The sequence below is a fragment of the Chiloscyllium punctatum genome, chromosome 6 (genome assembly GCF_047496795.1).
Source record: "Chiloscyllium punctatum isolate Juve2018m chromosome 6, sChiPun1.3, whole genome shotgun sequence".
In the NCBI taxonomy this organism is placed as follows: Eukaryota; Metazoa; Chordata; class Chondrichthyes; order Orectolobiformes; family Hemiscylliidae; genus Chiloscyllium; species Chiloscyllium punctatum.
In genome coordinates this window covers 83449794-83468955 of record NC_092744.1, presented here as the reverse complement: position 1 = coordinate 83468955, position 19162 = coordinate 83449794, and the positions used below count along the sequence as shown (strand labels likewise).

Sequence of the window (19162 nt, the reverse complement as noted above, 5' to 3'; positions counted from 1 at the left end):
CCTTCCTCTCTTGCCCCCTTTTTGTCCTTCCTATAGCATTTGTATCCTGCAACATTAAGCTGCTAGTCCTGTCCATCCCTGAGCAATGTTTCTGTAATTGCTATGATAGCCCAGTCCCATGTTCCTAACCATGCCCTGAGTTCATCTGCCTTCCCTGTTAGGCCTCTTGCATTGAAATAAATTAAACCACATTTATCAGTCCGACCTTGTTCTCTGCTTTGTTCCTACCTGCCCTGACTGTTTAACTCGCTCCTTTCCCCCACTGTACCAGTAGTATAGATACAATGCATGACTCAGTTAGAAAAGGAAGGAAACATATGATCCATGATAGATGAGAGCATTTTACCCAAGGCCATTCTACAGAATGGAGGAGCAAGGCAAGCAGTTTGGGGGGCAATGGAGCATCTGTCTTGCAGTCTTTGTTGGTAAGTCTTTATTCTTCCTTCAGTCTGACGTTCCCCTGGATCCTCTTTCCCCACCTCGTCCCACTGATGTACCTGATCATGATGGCAGGTGCTTGTGCTGGGTCAACCTGTGTGAAGTCCTTTTAACATTGATTCTCTGCACATCAGAATAACTGTTCCCCCTTTTAGTTTATTCATTTACAGGATGTGGCCATTGCTGGCTAGGCCTAGATTTATTGCCCAGCCCTAACAAGTCAACTGTTTTTCTGTAGATCTAAAGGCACATATAGACCAGACTGGTCAGGATGGTAGATTCTCCTCCCTAAAGGTCATTAGCCCACCTCCACGTGAGGCTTAGGAGTCTAAGAATTTATTTTCCCAAACAATATTTGAGAACAGAATATTTACGGTACCAGTAATTGTTAACGTATGCTTAATGAGGCATCTTCACCTCAGTGCTTTTTGATATTATTACCTTCCCCTTTGTCTCCTGCTGTTAATGACCTGTTTATATTTGAAGGCGAGATGCTGCCATAACACAGAAAATACTGATTATGAAACAGTAGAAGAATTCAGTTTTAAAGAGGGGCCCTGATTTCCAACAAGATAGAGAAAGATATGCAGGAGTAGGGACTAGAAGGACAGATCTTGCTGAAGAGAAGCTGGAAAAGGCTGCTGTGGAGCATCAAGATGGCAATAGTTTGGCAGACTGGTCTGTTTGTGTTATAACAACATTATAAATCTTGCAGTCTGCCATCCTGCTTAGTGCATGCAATCGGTGTTTAAAGTGAGGTTTATTGTATGTCAACAGCATTCAAAACCTCACTTCTCCATCCATCTTAATCTCAAAGCATTGACAACCAGTACCCATTCACGGAAAGAAGATTGAAGTCAAACTGCTGGCAAGGTGAGGGTTTGACTAATCTCAATGATGTGGTCATGTTTCTGGTTATAGAATTGGTAGAGAGCCACGAGAGAACTGGCAGAGCCCCCAGCCCCCACAAGATTAGCAATTACCCCATGATGGCTTTTCACACAGATTATACAGCAATGCGCTGCAAATGATTGACTAAAGCAAATTTATTTTTTTTTAAAAATCGCAATTATAGAGAAACAAAAGTATACGCCATGTACACAACAATATCATAGATATCAGACACATTCAAGGCTCTTCTTCAGAATGAATTTCTTACATAGACTGATAAAGGTCAAGACTTGTTGACTTCTTCGTATGTGGATCTACATTCTGTGCTGGTCATGAGAGTTCAAGCTGTTCACGTATATATCACTCAGCTGGTAATGTATAACCTTTTATGGCAACATCCTTTCATATCACAGATAGTAAACCATGCACATTAATCCATTTGTCTTCAAGATGAGCGACTTTTGATGGGTTTGATGCAAGAATTAATTCGTCTTCAAGTTCAGATGTGAGACACTGGACAGTAATGAGAATTATTCCAGTGTGTGTTTGAAATCTAACAAGGATGCCTACTATTTATTACCTTGGAACCTATAGTTTGAGTCACAGAGACCAACTTGATGTATGCATTCAGGAGTTTTAATGTACGTGGAACATTGCTTAAGAGAGACAGAAAGATGTGGTGCTACAGATTTGTGTCTTGGAATCATCAGGACAGAAACAAGAATGCCACAGTTTCCTACTAACAAAGTGCTGTGCTAAATCCAAAGAGGTTCTACTTATCAAACACAGTTGAGCAAGACTATGTAAGGATTTTAGTGTCACTGGAATGCCAGGAAAATAAGCCACAGATTGGTGATTGGTTGACTGAATCAAACAGCATGTTCCTTTTGCTGCTCATAACAGGCAGAGAACAGATCGTACTCAACCAGCCTGCATTTACAAAGCTTAAAATTAAAACGTGTTAGAAACAGGTGATTGGCCTGCAGGTGCTGAACAATCCCAACTGCACTAATAGTTATACTAACAACCAATGATGATAATCAATTGAGCTCATGTTGTGGCTTGTTAGAAGTGACAAATATTCATGCACAGGGCCTGTGCTCTACAAACATACTGTTCAAGCCTTGAGCCTATCAAATTACCTGGGGGAATAAGGAATCAATGTTGCCTATTGCTTTCTCATGGCAACACTCAACCACGTTACACCATTTCTCCAATAATATAAATTGCAGCTATCATTTGAAATTTGGCTTTGTCCCATGTGCTCATGAGACTTCTGTAATAGCAAATCAGTGCTTCACATTCAACCTCTCAAAGAACTTGGGAATGAGCCCACTCTAATCAAACACTGACAAATATGCAAGCTGCAGCTTTTTTTTTGCAACTAATCTTTATTTCCAGATCTTATTTCTTTCTCTTCTATAGGAGATCGATTTTCAACCAATCCATTCACTTCAAATTCAGGAACATATTGACCAACATTAAATTACACATGAAGATATTAAATAAATACATGCATCCTGATTTGAAGCAAGACTGTTTCTAGCAGATACAGATTATACCTGACTGGCCCTTTTACGAGGATTGAAGTTTAGTTAAATAGCATGTAAACCACTAGAACCAAACCGGATTTGGACATGCCTGGGCTGAAGGATCGATTACATAGTCAATAGGAACAGCGTGAGGAAAACCAACTTTTTGCAATATTGTAGGTTCAAATTTTTGTGACGAAGGCAATTTTGACAGAGAAACCGAACACAATGGTGGAATGCAGGATATATCAGAGTTTTAACAATCACTTCAGAACAGACAGGGACAGGGTCACTCCCATTCGGACCCGCAGGGCTGGGTAGAGGGGTTCAGTGAATCTTCCATTGAAGGTATGCAACAAGGTGAGTTCACTCCCTGGCACACTGTAGAAGGAGATTATCCCACCTTCAAAATTGATATACACTCCAACTGTGGAGGGTTTCTCTGCCTTCACGGCAATTCTCCTGCCGTTGTGTAGACCTGATAGAGCATCCGGCCCAGAGTGGATACACCATGATTTATCATTAAACCCCAGCAGACAGTCATTACCCTCTCCTTTCCTGTTGATACTCTTGTAGCACACTCCAATACTCCAGGCCCCGTCACCATCCTTCACCTGGATCTCCCAGTAAGACTGGCCATAACTCACACCCTTAGCACCAAGGATCTGGGGCCACCGGTCAAAAATTTGTGTACTTTTCGGAAACACCTGGATGTAATTCGATGCTGACACTGTTCTATTGTTGTCTGTCAGAACGAGGTATGGGTTTGCTGTGTCTGGATCGAGAGTTGGTGATTGGCCATCTGTCAGTAAGAGAAGATGGTGAGGGTAAATGACTTGCTCACTTCCTGCAGAATCTCCACCCTTTTATGCATTTCACTTTCTTCAAACACTCCATTTCCAAATCCTTGGCTTATTGGTGGCACACTCACCTTGGCAGTCTGGTTAGAAGGTCAAGTCCCGCCCTGAGGGACTTGAACACAAATTCCAAACTGACACACAGTGTTCAGCACCCACACACAGTGTTCAGCACCCACACACAGTGTTCAGCACCCACACACAGTGTTCAGCACCCACACACAGTGTTCAGCACCCACACACAGTGTTCAGCACCCACACACAGTGTTCAGCACCCACACGGTGTGCACTGTTGGAAGAGGCATCGTTTGGATGAAATGTTAAATGAATAACCCATTCTCCCACTGAGGTGGGCACAAATTAAAAACTGGGATGACTTAAAAAGTAAGGGAGTTCTCCCCACTTGATGGTCAATAGTTTTTCTTTAACTAACATTTCGCATGTAAATCAAACAGCCATATTTTCTCATTAAGAAAGACTGTGCTGTGTTACAGAGAGAAGGCATGGGAATCTCACTCGGCAAGGTGCTTATGGGGGCAAACAGCCAGCTGAAATGTGAAGGACTGAATAGCTTACTAACATGCTGAAACCATCCTGTGACTGTAACCATTCCCAAAATTCAGAAGTATTATCTTGTTATCAGGCAGTTTTGGACATGACAGAAGTACAAGATTACTATCCTTTCCTGCAAGATTTCTAATAAATCAGAATACTGCCTGGAGGGCAAAAACTGGCCAGTGTGACTCAAGACTTGGAATTAGATTAGATTAGATTCCCTACACAGTGTGGAAACAGGCCCTTCGGCCCAACAAGTCCACACCGACCCTCCGAAGAGTAACTCACCCATACCCATTTCCCTGTGACTAATGCACCTAACACTATGAGGCAATTTAGCATGGCCAATTCACCTGGTCTGTACATATTTGGACTGTGGGAGGAAACCGATGCAGAAACAGGGAGAATGTCTGTGTGGAGTTTGCACAGTCGCCCAAGGCTGGAATCGAACCCAGGTCCCTGGTGCCGTGAGGCAGCAGTGCTAACCACTGAGCCACCATGCCATTCTGGCATAACTAATTAATTTGTATTAATGATCAATTCCTGAATTATTAATAAATATTTGATTTAGTAGATTAATAAACTTATTTAATAAATTGATTCCTGAACTATTTCAGTCCAGCAGCATCTGTTTTATAGATGTTGATCAGACGTAAATGAATTTAGCAGCCAGCCAATTGCGATTGTAACTCGAGGTCTTTGTGTGGGATGAAGGCTCCCCAAGCTTCCCACAAGACCAACACTCAGGTATGAACATGTGAATTAGAACCAGGAGTAGGCCATTCAGTGCCTAGAGTCTGCTCCGTAACAACACAGCTGATCTCAATGTGACCGTAAGTCCATTTTCCCACCTACTCTCCCACAACTCGGGTCTTTGTCATTTGTCAAAAACCTATCTACCTCTGCCTTTAAAAAAAAATCAATGGGCCTTACTTCATCACTCTCTCGGAAAGAACACTCCAATGACTCACATTCCACAGAGAAAAGAATTCTTCACACCTTAGTCTTAAAACAGGAGGCCTCCTATATTATACTTCTTAAAGATTTTTTCAAATTTTATTTTTCAATTAATTTGGGACCAGGACCCAGGAGAGGCCAAAAAAGTCCACTGTATTTTATTTCCATTTTCCTATTTCTACAGAATCCAGAGCAGTCACAGAAAGCTTAACTCCAACCTACCCAGACTCCATCCTCTCTCCTCACCTACATCTGCGATTCCTCTGATGCCCCACACCACGTTGACAATTTCCAGTTCCCTAGCCCTAACTGTCTCCTGTTCACCACGGATGTCTAATCCCTCTACACCTCCATTCCCCATCAGGATGGCCCGAGAGTCTCTGCTTCTTCCCCAACCAGAGACCTGAACAATCTTCATCCATCACCACTCTCCTCCACCTGGCTGAACTTGTTCTCTCTCTGAATAATTTCTCTTGTAATTAATCTCACTTCTGCCAAGTCAAAGGAGTGGCTATGGGCTCTCACGTGGGTCCCAGTTATACCAGCCTCTTTATGGGGTATGTAAATGATCCTCGTTTCAATCTTACACTAGCTCTCTCCCACAACTCTCTCCTGGTTACATCAGCTGTTTCAGTGCTGCTTCATGCTCCCACCTGGACCTTGAAAACTTCATTCATTTTGCCTCCAATTTCCACTCCTCTATAAACATTCACATTGTTCATTTCTGACACTTCCCTTCCTCTACTTGACCCCTCTGTCTACATTTCAGGGAATAAACTATCCACTGCCATCCACTACAAAGCCACTGACTCCCATAGCTTCTTTCACTACATTCCTCACACCCCCTGCAAGGACTCCATCCCAATCTCCCAGTTCACCTACACTGCATCTGTTCAGATGATGCCCCCCCCCCCCCCCCCCCCCCCCCCCCCCCCCCCCCCCCCAACTTCCAAAACAATGCTGCTGACAGGGTTGGCTTCTTCCATAACTGTGGTTTCCCACCCACTGTGGTTAACAGGGCCTTCAACCCCATCTGACCCATCACCCTTATCCCTGCCCATCACTCATAAACGTGATTAGGTTCCCCTTGTCCTCACTCTGCATCTCACCAGTGTCCGCATTCAAAGGATCATTCTCCACCATTTCAGATAGTTCCAGCACAATCCCACCACCAAACATACCTCCCCCTCCCCCTCCCGGTCTGTACTTTACAGGGATCGTTCCCCCTGAGTCTCTCTAGTCAATTCCACAATCTCCATCTCCCCTCTCATGCACTTTCCCAGTAACTGCAGAAGGTGCAACAGCTGCCCCTTCACCTCCTGCCTGCTCACCATCTTTCCAGGTGAAGCAGCCTTTCACCTGTAATCTTGAATATTGTATTTGCTACACCAAAAGTGGAGAAACCAAATGGAGACAGGGTGACCACTCTGCAGAACACTCCAGTCTGTGCGCAAGCATGACTTTCCCATCGCTGGTCATTTTTACATCACTTCCTACTCACGTCTGTCTCTGACATGCAGCAGTGCTCCAGTGAATCACAGCGCAAACCGGAAGAACAACATCTCACCTTCAGGCGAGGCACTTTACAGCCTGTGGGACTTCATATTGAGTTCAACATCTTCAAATCGTGAACCATTTCTTCCTTTTCTTTTAGCTTGTTATCATGTCCTCTTCCCCCAGTCCTAGTATCTGTCCTTTCAAGATTAGAGTGGTGCTGGAAAAGCACAGCAGGTCAGGCAGCAACCGAGGAGCAGGAAAATCGATGTTTCGGGCAAAAGCCCTTCATGTTCTGTTCCTGATGAAGGGCTTTTGCCCGAAACGTCGATTTTTCCTGCTCCTCGGTTGCTGCCTGACCTGCTGTGCTTTCCCAGCACCACTCCAATCTAGACTCGGGTTTCCAGCATCTGCAGTCCTTGTTTTTACCTTGTTGATTCTGTCCTTTCAAGTCTGGCAGGAGACACACCATTGTTCTGCAATTCTTACATTCCAATCACTTAATCTGAACTACTGACACCTTTTCTCTACCAGCACTCTACACCCATTATTTCACCTCCTCTAAACTATTGCATAAATGCTGTCCCCTCCACACTTCACTTCAGCTCTGAAGAAGAATCACCTAGACTCTGAACATTAGCTTGCTTTCTGTCCATGGATGCTGTCTGATCCACTGTGATCGCCAGCATTTGTTGTTTTCAGTAGATTCCAACATCTGCAGTAATTTACTCCTTCAACTTCTTTCCCTTATAACTGTCCTCAGCTAATCACCGGGAGACCACTCTTTCAGGGGTGACAGTAATTAAACTACACAGTTCACACACACTCCATTCTCACCTTGCCTGAACACTAGCATTGACATTGGGTGAGTGTTTGGAGGCCTCTTTCTACAACGATGTCACATAAAACTACTTGTTGTGACTAACATTCATTACACGTGATAAAGGACCAGTGTTAGCTTGATTCCCATGAAACAAGATCTCCCAGCATGTGTGTATTTCCAGTCTCTCTCAATGTGAGAATAGTCATACAGTATTGAAACAGACCCTTCAGTCCAAACCCATCCATGCTGACCAGATATCCCAATCTGGCCTAGTCCCATTTTCCAGCATTTGGCCCATATCCCTCTGAACATCTTAAGTTCCAATTCAGATGCCTTTTAAATGATGTAATTATACCCACCTCCACCACTTCCTCTGACAGCTTGTTCCATACACACACCACTCTCTGGGTGAAAGAGTTAAATCTGTCCCCCTCACCTTAAATCTATGTTCTCTAGTTTTTTACTTCCCCCATCCAAGGTAAAATACCTTGGCTATTCACCCTGTCCACACCCCTCCTGATTTTATAAACCTCTGTAAGGTCACCCCTGTATTTGTATATGCGAAATCTGTTATCCACAGCACTTCGATTTCACTAGGAACTTCCAAAACTTTCACTTTTCTATCAAAAGATATGTAGACCAGCAGGGCGAAATAACCATTTTTCTTGAGTTAGTTTCAATAGTCATGATAAATCCTCAAATCTGTCCACAGTCAATTAACAAATTGAAATTTTCATGGCCAAAACAGTGACAACCAGAGAAAGCCTAGAATTTTGAAGCATGTCAGATGATCTCATCGAAATCTACAAAATATTTAAATCGACAGTGTAGAGCGTTTCCCTTGGTTGAGGAGCCTAGAACTGAGGTCATAAAATTTTAAAAAACCATGGATGCCATTTGGGACCAAGACGAGGAGAAATTTCTTTCCACAGAGGGCAGTGAATCTCTGGAATTCTCGATCCCAGAGGGCTGTGGAAGCACAGTGTTTGAGTATGTTAGTGGGAAAATATCGATTTATCAGTGGTGCAATGGGTTAGGGTAATAGTATGGGTAGAAGATACTGAAGTGTTTGATCAGCCATCAGCATTAAGTAGCAGAGCAGGCTCAATGGGTCAAATGGCCTACTCCTGTTCCTATGATCCAATAACTTCTGACACAGAGCCACTTGATGGTCACAACTATATTATGACAGCTGAAATACAGCAGCACAACTGAACAGGAACCAATGAGCAAATATTTATAAAACAGGAGGCATGACTTTTTAAAAAGTGGACTGTTGTAGCGTACTTACAGAGTTTGACCATTATCTGTCTGCTCCTCTGCTCCTCACTTCCCTCAACTGAACATTTTATATGGTCTTTCACTTGCACACTATTCAAAGAATAAGGCATCGACTCGAGTGGCAGCGAGATATCCTTCAAGCTGGAAACATATGTAGATTAAATGAGAACAAGACATGTGAAATAATACATTACGATTTCTCAGTAAGCATTTAAGCAGCAAAGTGCAAAACTTCCGTGAAGGTGCAATAGTTAATTATATCAAACCTACAGCTCAGCGAGCAAACCTACACCCTTAACAGTTAATTAAGTTAACAGGCCCTTCTAAGGTTCAGTTTTAAGAAAGGTCATCCATTCTGGTGAAATCACACACTCAGGTTCAAAAACTGCCTGTTCTGCTGATGTTAAAACCAGCTTCATCAGGTTTAACATGAGGATCATGTCTCAACCAATCCAATCAACATGCTCATCCTGAGAAACACAGAGTCGGATCATGGCTATTCATGTAGAGTAAATATTATTCACAAATCCTGAATATAATGAGCACTATTGCTATATCACGTACAGACCTACCTGTCACAGTGAAATGGCTCACCATTTCATGTGACTAATTATCCATTTAGGGGAGACACCTGTTCTGGAAGCAAATACAGGAGCTACTTGAAACCAGCACGGTGCCAAAAATAGAAATCTGACAAGTACGTGTCTTATTTTGTAATACTGCATGAAGGGCTAACGTTGGCCAGGTCACCACAAGAACTCCTTACTCTTCTTCAATTAGCACTGTGGGATCTTTCTATTCCCTGGAACATGGTGGCAAGAAAGTAGAGCTTGTTGCCTTCCCAGCCTTACATTAGGTGACTGAAAATGAAAAACAGATTATGTTGCTTTTGACCTACTTTGAATTCGGACTGACTGACTGACTGACTGACTGACTGACTTGGGTAACATGTACCCTCTGTGCTCTCTTGCATTCCCTTACATCCATAAGACCAGAGAGGGGCTGTGTCCCTGGGACTCGGTAAAATGGGAATGTGTTTGCCCTGTTGCAGCAATCATTTGTGACATTAGTTCAGTCAAAGTAGACAAGGTCAGTGTCATAACATTCACTGAGACTCTCAAATATTTATAATATACTCAAAAAACAAACAACAGTGAGCCTTTATCCACTTCTTCTCTTGGAATATTCAGTGATATCCTCAAAGACAAATATCTCAAACACACTCCCACCCCCTGTAACTAACACACACACACACACACACACCGAACTCCCTGTAACATTATACTCCAACGAGCAAAAGATCTGCCTCAGTTCATAGGGAACCGAAGAACAAATGTCATACATGCAGATCCACCTGAGCACAACCACAGAGACAACAAAAAGGCAAACAACATACATATGGGATTAGGAGCAGGTCACTTGGCCTCTCAACCATTCAATACGACAAAGCTGTTTACACTCTGAGACAATGACAGAAACAGATCCTACATCCCAAACTAAACAAGTCCCACCTATCTGCACTGGGCCCATATCTCTCCAAACTTTTCCTATTCATGTACTTTTAAACGTCGTAACTGTACTTGGATCCACCACTTCCTCTGGAAGTTCATCCCGCACATGAACCACATTAAAAAAAAGTTGCCCCTTGTGTCTTTTTAAAAATCTTCCTCCTCTCGCCTTAAAAATATGCCCTCTAGTCTTGAAAACCCCCACCCCATGGAAAGGACATCTGCCATTCACCTTAGCTATGCCCCTCATGATTTTATAAACCTCTATAAGGCCATCCCTCAATCTCCCACTCTCCAGGGAAAAATGTCTTGGCCTATCCAGTCTCTCCTTGTAACACAAAGCTTCAACATTCTGGCAAACCTTTTCTGAACTCTCTTAATAATATCCTTCCTGTAACAGGATAACCAGAACTGGACAGAGTACTCCAGAAGAGACCTCACCAACATCCTGTACAACCTCAATATGACATCCCAACTCCTACACTCAAAAGGTCTGAGCAATGAAGACAAGCGTGCTAAAAGCCTTCTTAATCACCCTGTCTACATTTGCCGCAACCTTCAAAGAATCATGTACCTGAACTCCTAGGTCTCTATTCTATAACAAATCCCAAGGCCCTACTTTTAATTGTACAAGTCCTCCCCTCGTTTATTTTACCAAAAAACAATACCTCACATTTATCCAAATTAAACTCCATCTGTCACTTGTCCCATTCACTGCACTTATGTTTAATACAAAGGTCTAACAATCTTATAGTGAACTGTAGTGACCATTACAGATCATTTGTATCAAACAGACCCAGGTTGCACAAACTGGGCCTGTTTATTTGGACTTGCTCGGACAGCTGAGCACACAAAAAAAATCATATTTCAACAAGCCACGCAACACTACGACCGGCTGTGTTAGTGCAATCTTTGAACTGACCAATGTAAAATAGTGTAAGATCAAAACAAAAATAAGGCCGATGCTGAAACTTTGAAACAAAATACTCAGTGGGTTCAGCAGCATCTGTAAACAGAGATACTGATCAAAGGTGAATCAAATAGGAGTTTCCTTCAGAACAGAAGGCAGAGCAACAGAGGGTTTTATGGGGGTGGGGTGGGATGGGATGGGGTGGGTGGATGGATGGGAGGAAGTAAGATCAAAGGGAGTGTCAGGGATCAGATAGAGGGCATGAGATTTTAAACTGCAAAGAACAACTTAGTCAAGTGTAAAACAGCTTGTCTGGTGATGTTTTTCGGTTTGACTGAATTGCATGAGCAGGTTTTACTTACCGGGCAGTGATGGAGTTAAATTCCTGAAACAAAACAGACAGGGAACACGGTGTAATACAGGACATTAACAGGCTCAATCTTACTGAAAGGCTGGCAGGAAGGGTTACACCCACAAGTGGAACCAGCATTACCACACATTTACCTTTAGTGGTTTGGCAACAGAAAGCTTGAATAATGATACAAAAAAAACTTTTTTATCTCTGTCTTGCACTCATCAGAACATTTCACAATGAATGCTATTTTAAAGGGAAAATCAATATTAATGCTGTATGTGAGGTTAGTGCTCATTGGTTGGCAAGTGCTTGAACCCACAGTTATAGAAAAATCAACCCTCTGTACCACCATCCAAACCAATCAACACTGTCCTCTCAGTGCTGGTGCTCCCCTTCAACTGATATCCTTGTGAATTACCTCTGACGAGCGCAAGATGAAAAGCTTTGACAAACATGTCTTTGTTCAGCAATATATTTACCTTTGTTGCATGTTACCATACAGAACTGCCCAATATTTCACAGAGGTGTATATCAAGCCCCAATATCAGACATTAGACGAGGGTGACAGGTGATTTATTCTAGGAGGTAGTTTAAGCAGGTTAAGGCTTTTTAAAGGACAGTGAGGTTCAGCCTGTATGAGCTCAGAAAGTGAAAGCATTACTGCTATAGGAGTGGGATATAGCAAACAACCCACCACGCGTGTCCTGAAGAGAAAACAGCCAAAGGAACAGTGTGCAGGGTGAGGGGGAAAGAGGTGACAAAGTGCCTGCAACTGTGGTGCATGAGAGGGAGTGTGAAAGGGAAACAGAAAGGAAAAAAAAAGGGAAAAGGCAAAGGAAAAAAATGGGGAGAGAGAGAAAGGGAGAGAGAGATGTGGGGTGAGGTGGGGGTGGGGGTGAGAGAATTGGAGTCTGGCAATTAGAGTACTGGCACAATGATGATAGAGCCACAGATAATGAATTCAGCAACAGCTGCCCAAGGTGGAAGTAAGCAACATGGTGAGGGATATGCGGTGTCTGAAACAAAACCAACCATGCTCAGATGGTCACTCACACAGGCCATGGAAAGGGAATGGATCCACTTTAAAGGAATTCCTTTTAAATGGGGACAGAAGATGACAAAGAGAGCTGTCACTGGCCCAGCACATGGAAGCTGAACCCACAGTAAGAGAAAAGCAAGCCTGCCTACACCCATCCAGCTGAGGAAGTTACCCAACAATGACAAGACAGAGAGCAGATGGAAAACTATTGCACGGAGTACTAATTACACTAATGAACATGAAGTGGAATACTCCTAGTCCTGAGTCCTTCAGACTTGCTTCGCAGTTCAAGGAGATCGTGGCTTCTCTGCTTGTGGTCTGAATTCCATAACACACTTTCTCATCATAAATTTATCCAATTGAGGTTTGAATAACAAGACCCAACCTCAACTACCTTTTGGGAAAGAGAATTTCAGACTCCAATAACCCTAAACCCTCATCTGTCTTAAAGGGGAGAATTCCTAAGCTTAAAGCATGTTCTCTAGTTTTAGTCTGCTCCACAGAAAATATTCATCAAATAACCACCCTCTTCAGTCCAGGATATTGTGTGTTTCCATAAGAACATCCCTCATTCCTCTAAACTCCGCTGGGTAGAAACCCAACCTTTCTTCATAAGACAATCTCCTCATCCCAGAAATTAGTCCAATGAATCCTTTCTGAACTGTTTCAAAAGCATGAATATCATTTATTTTCAAATAAGGAGGCCAAAACGATGCAGTACTGCAGACATAGTGGCACCAAGGCCCTGAACAGCTGCAATAAAACTTCTCTATTTTCATTCCCCTTGCAACAAATGATGGCATTCCATTTGCAACCTAGAGGGAGCTTCGTGGGAAGCTGCTGAGAGTGGGTTTATTCCATACTTACCTGAATTATTCCTGAACAGCACAAGTAGCTCAGCAATTTTAACCAGGCAGTAATACATGCATCAGGCCAAGTACCTTCCCTTCAGAACAGGGAGAGGACAAACAGAACAGGACTACCATTCTCAGAAAATAAATGTGTTTCAAAATCAGGTTGGGAGCTGAGCTCGACTGCGAACCACTCAAGAATTAAACACACCGTTCACACCAACAGTGCAAACGCCTGTCCAAAACTAGTGTAATGTCCTTCATTGACTCCTGCTTCATGACGGACTGCGGTGCACCTACAAAACCAACACTCCATCAACCACTGTCATTCGGAGGAGGAAAGCTGGGAAAATGGAAGCTTTATGGAGCAAGCTATTGCGTGTAGATGATCACTGCCATCAATTATTATGCACAAATAATGTCAACAAAAGGGGCTCAGTTTGTGTGAAATATTATTGATCATTTAGTATATTGAACAGTTTTATAGATTGCAAGTAAAAGCTACATTAACTTATTCATCACCTGTATAAATGGGATGTCATCGTACTTTTCGGACAGATTGTTCAGATCCATTAGAGACTTGTCAAATTCTTTGGCTGCATTCTGGACGTCGAGGATCCTTGCATCGATCTCTGCTGTTACTTGGATCTTCTCCCTGTCTAGCTCTTCGAAAGCTTTCCTCTCTTCATCATCAATCTGCCTCCTGAGAGCTTCGTATTTCTCCTCAACATTTATTTCCTTCTCCTTTATTGCTGCCTTTGGTGGCAAGGTTTGAGTAAGTAGATAATACAGGAGCTTTACACAAACAGATCTTGCATATTCACTCTTCGTCATCAGTGATGTCAGCTGTACCTCGGGGCTGGTAATCTCTCCTATAGGGAGGAAGGTTGAGAGTTCAAGCCCCAGTCCAGAAACTCAAGCTCTGGACTAACCCTCCAGTACAGTTCTGAGGGAGAGGTGGGCAACATTACGCAGGCTATTTTTTTGGTTGAAGCATTAAACCAAGATCCTATCTGTCTCTCCAATGGACGGAAAATATCCACAACACTATTTGATAAAGAGTTGGCAGTGTCCTGGTCAATATTTGCCCCTCCACTAACATCTCAAGCTGATGACTTGTTCATTGCCTTATCACTGTAGAAACCTATTGCACCCAAATTCCCTATAGCCAATCACTGTTATAATGTAAAGTGCTTAAGTGTCCAGAGATTATTCAGGGCACTACAGAAATGCAAATATTTCTTTTCTCATATAGTATCCCAATAGTAAGATCATATTGTAAAAACAGAGGGAAGGAATGTAATAAATGAACACTTTCATCCCATTTCTGATCCATTCACATTGAAAATATAATTTTTTACCCTCCCATCAAAACTGCGTATAACATCCGTTGCATTTGATGTTGTGTGAACCTTAAAACAGGAAGAATAGGCCTAGGATAGAAAACTTGAAGAGTAAAAACTAGGGCACCGCTGATCTTTGTGAACGTTCTCTCAGTTCACCCCCTCATGTCCCCATTGTTCACCGTCACTCCATCAACCACACAATGTGCATAGATGATGATTCTGGTCAAAGGAGCTTCCTTTGGTTAAATGAATGGTGTTAACCCATCAATAAAGATTGCAAATTAACTGGGGTCGAGAGGGTGGGGGCAGTATAGCTGAGGGTCAGCACATTGAATAATTTGAATAGATGATAGAAGACAATCACAGGATAAGGCTGGAAGCTCAGCTGATTTATATCAGAAAAAAGGAGGCCAACCAGTCCTTCAAGCTACTTTGCCATTCAATGAGGTCATAGCAGATCTTCTACTTTAGCATCATTTTCCTGGACCTCCTATATCCCTTGATGTTGTCAAAATGCCGATCTGTGTTCAACTAAGCCTTTACAACTGTCTAGGCAGGTTATTCTGATATTTAAAGAGAAGCTGTCAAAATCCTCCACTCCCACATTGGCCCAAACGCCCCACAGATTAGGGACAAACCCAAATCGATTCAGAGTCAGAATACATGGGGTTTTTTTTCCTGGATAGCAAGATGTATCTAGCGTGGTGCCACAGGCTTCAGTCCTTGGAACCCAGCTATTGATAATCTACAACTAACGACTTGGACACAGGAATAGAAGGCTCTATGGCCAAATTTACAGACAACACACAACTAGGCAGGATGGTAAATTCCAATTACAAATGGATATAGATTGGCGAGGAGTGTGTGCCAAGATGTGGCAGATGGAGTTTATTGTGGATAAGTGCGATGTCATGCATTTGGGTAAAAAAAATGGGAAAGGCAGCCCATTATCTTAATGGGGAGACACTTCGGGGTGCTCCAGTGCAGAGAGATCTAGGTGTACTCATTCATGAGTCAAAGAAAACTAGCATGTAGGTGCAGCAGATAATAAAGAAAGCAAATGGAATGTTGGCTTTTACAGCTAAAGGAATAGAATACAAAGGTAGGTATTGGTGAGACTGCACTTTGAGTATTGTGTAGAGTTTTGGTCCCCTTTATTTGAGGCAGGATATAGTGGTTTTGGAGGAGGATATAGTGGTTTCAGAGGAGGTCCACTGGATTGATCCTAGAGATGAGAGGTCTGTTATATGAAGAGAGATTGAACTGTTCAGCTCTACACTGTCTGGAATTTAGAAGACTAAGGGGAGATCAAATTGAGATATTTGAGGTGATAAAAAAGGCGTGGGGTGGATGTTTCCTCTTGTGGGCATTCCAGGATGAGGGGTCACAGTCTTAGGATAAAGGGTAGCAAATTTAAAACAGAGTGGAGAAGAAACTACTACTCCCACAGGATTGTGAATCTGTGGAATTCCCTACCCCAAAGTGCGGTGGATGTTGGGACAGTGAATAAATTTGAGGAGCAGCTAGACAGACTTTTAATTGGTATTGGGTTGAAGGGATATGGAGAGAAGACAGAAAAATGGAGGTGAGGAGCATATCAGCCATGATCGAATGGCAGAGCAGACTCAATGGGTCAAATGGCATAACCCTGCTCCTAAATCTTGCAAACTTTATTAACACATTGTGGATCAAATAGGGCTTGGCAAACAAGAGGGAAGAAAGACCTTGTATTTCAGCAACATTAGTACACACCAAAGCTCTTTACAGGCAATGATATACCTTTAAAGTATAGTCACTATTGTAATACAGGAAAAGCAACGTTAAACTGCCCATAGCAAAATCCAATAAACATCTGTTAATCATCAGATGATGTGTTTTTAGGGGCTGATAGACAGGCAAATATGGGTCAGGACAACAGGAAAAACCCACCCACTCTTCTGTAAAATATTGCCATAGAATCTTAGGCAGAGCCTCAGTTTCAATTATCAACTGAAAGAGATTGCTCCAAGTACTGAATTGGAGTTTCAGCCTGGATTAAGTGCTCAAGTCTTCAAAGTGGGACCTCAAACCAGGTGGCAGGCTCAGAGGTGTGAGTGCTACCCACCGAGTAACAGCTGACACCATACGACATTAAGCTTTTCAAAATTTCAATTCATCAACTGGCTAGTTTACTCACCAAAGCATTTTCCTTCTCTTTCTTAACATCTTCAAGAGCAGCTTGGGAAACTTTAACTTTTTGCCTGAGTTTCTCCTGTTGATCTCCCAAATTATTCTAACATGAAGCAGCAGAGATAAATCATTCCAGGTTGTTATATCATTTTTAAATGTATAAATAGTGTACATGATAAATGAAAAAAAAACACTACTCAGGTTTTAACATAAGTATTAGTCAACTTTTCATTTTTATTCTGTAAATTACAGAGATCTGCATTTTTCATGTATTAACTTAAACGTTCATAATTGTACAGTACTTTATTTTATTTTGCTTTCAATTCAACGATTGTCTGTAACTATGGAGTTACAAATTACTTGTTTTGTTTTATTTGTGTTATCCCAATTCAATACCATCTATCATGATTATTAATTAACCAAATATTCTTGGATCTAACTGAAAGATCTGCACAACTCTCAAAGCTTTGCTATACAAATAAAACTCAAATGACATTAGTACTTGAAGACAGTCTAAAACTGTGGTCTCCCATTTAAGACAAAGATTTAAGACAGACATTAAGAAATAAACTTTTTCACTCAGTTGTTTGCCTGTGAAATTCTCTTCCCTATGCTGCAGTGGAAGCTGGATTATTGGACATTTTTTGAAAAAACGGTGGAGATTCCGGACAATGGAACCAAAGTGAAGAGGGAACAGGGAAGAAAATGGATATGGGGTCATAATCAAAGCACGTTTCTCATTGGGTTTAGAAGAATGAGAGATTGAAACATATAGGATTCTTAAGGGGCTTGACAGGGTAAATGCTGACAGGATACTCTCCCTCATGGGAGAGTCTAGGACCAGTGGGTTAGAATAAAGAGGTTTCAATTTAAAACTAAAATGAGGTGTATTTTTTCTCTTGAGGGTGGTGTCTTTGGAACTACTTGCCACAGAGAGCTGTGGGGAGCAGTCACTGCGCAACTTTAAGACTGAGATAGACTGATTCTTGATGTGGAGGGGAATCAAAGGTTACAGGGAAAACAGGGGAAGAGTTGACATGAGGAATGTCAGATCAGCCATGAATCTAGAGAATGATGGCAAAGTCTTGAGGGGCCAAAAGGCCTACTCAGTTCGTAATAACAATGTGCTGCATTGTGCAGGCCTCAGGTTATAGGAAGGAAACATTTGTATATACATAGGAACATAGGAAGGAAACAAGGCTTATTTGTAAGATCAAAGATATTTTAATAAATCTGTTCAGACATGCTACGACACCTGCCTGGTGCAGACGCAGCTTGAACAGAAATGGAGACACCGCCACTGTGTCCAAGAGCTCTTGTACATGTATTCATGTGGTAATTCTACTGCATTATGTATGAAAGTCCACAGATGATCTGCTGTCAATGAAACTTGGCCAGTTCACAGGTGTGCGCACACACACAAACACAGAGACAGAGACAGACGCACACACAGACATACCCTCAGCTCCTTCGCTGCTTCACTGACGCTGATTAAGTCGTGGCCCTTGTGGCTTCCTATTAAAGCGCAGAGGCTGCAGACACAGGCAGCATCGTCCTTGCAGTAGATCTCCAGCAGCTTTTGATGTTGTGCGCACTTGGCCATCGCCATGTCCGTGGTCGGCTCGCTCAGGGGGTGGCCCTTCAGCACCGCGTTCTCCTGGTGCAGCCGGAGGTGCAGGGAGCACATGGACACCTCACACTGCAGGCAGCTCTTGAGGGCCGAGCGCCTCTTCTTGGTGCAGTAGGTGCAGGGCACGACGCCTTGGCGGGGCTCCAGGGCCAGGTAACCGGCCACGATGTTGGCCAGTTGGAAGTTCTTCTCCAGGCGGGGCCTGTCCGCCCAGGCCGCCCGGCACTGCGGGCACGAGTAACCCTCCGCCTCCCTCCACACCGCCTCCAGGCAGCCCCGGCAGAAGCTGTGCTTGCAGCTCAGGATCACCGGCTCGGTGTAAATCTCCAGGCACACCTGGCAGGTCAGCTCCTCCTCCAGGGGATCCGACACCTCGGCCGCCATGATGCCGCGCCGGAAGTGGAGCTGGTGGGCGGGGACGAGGGAGCTGGTTGCACCTCTCCGCCCCTCTTGGTGCACCGCCCAGAGAAGGCCCGGCGGCAAACCTGGGCCCCGCGCCTGCGTTCCGCGTGGCAACAAACAGTTT

General features: G+C 43.1%; 1 protein-coding gene across 1 annotated transcript; it reads right to left on the bottom strand.

Moving 5' to 3' along the window:
* Nucleotides 1–1943: 1943 nt before the first annotated feature.
* On the bottom strand, nt 1944–19055 carry LOC140479142 (E3 ubiquitin/ISG15 ligase TRIM25-like). The gene is made up of 6 exons (XM_072573099.1): nt 18466–19055; nt 17014–17109; nt 14014–14247; nt 11609–11631; nt 8839–8969; nt 1944–3663 (listed from the first exon to the last, which is right to left on the bottom strand). Exons 1-6 carry the CDS (start codon nt 19018–19020, stop codon nt 3125–3127), a joined length of 1578 nt encoding a protein of 525 aa, XP_072429200.1. The 5' UTR covers nt 19021–19055; the 3' UTR covers nt 1944–3124.
* Between the last annotated feature and the right edge of the window lie 107 nt (nt 19056–19162).

Coding starts and splice junctions, on each gene's coding strand:
- LOC140479142 (XM_072573099.1), bottom strand. CDS start 19,020: ATGGCGGCCGAGGTGTCGGATCCCCTGGAGGAGGAGCTGACCTGCCAG. Junction 11,632..14,013: donor ATGACATCCCATTTATACAG/GTGATGAATAAG, acceptor GTTTTGTTTCAG/GAATTTAACTCCATCACTGC. Junction 8,970..11,608: donor TTTAACTCCATCACTGCCCG/GTAAGTAAAACC, acceptor ATATGTTTCCAG/CTTGAAGGATATCTCGCTGC.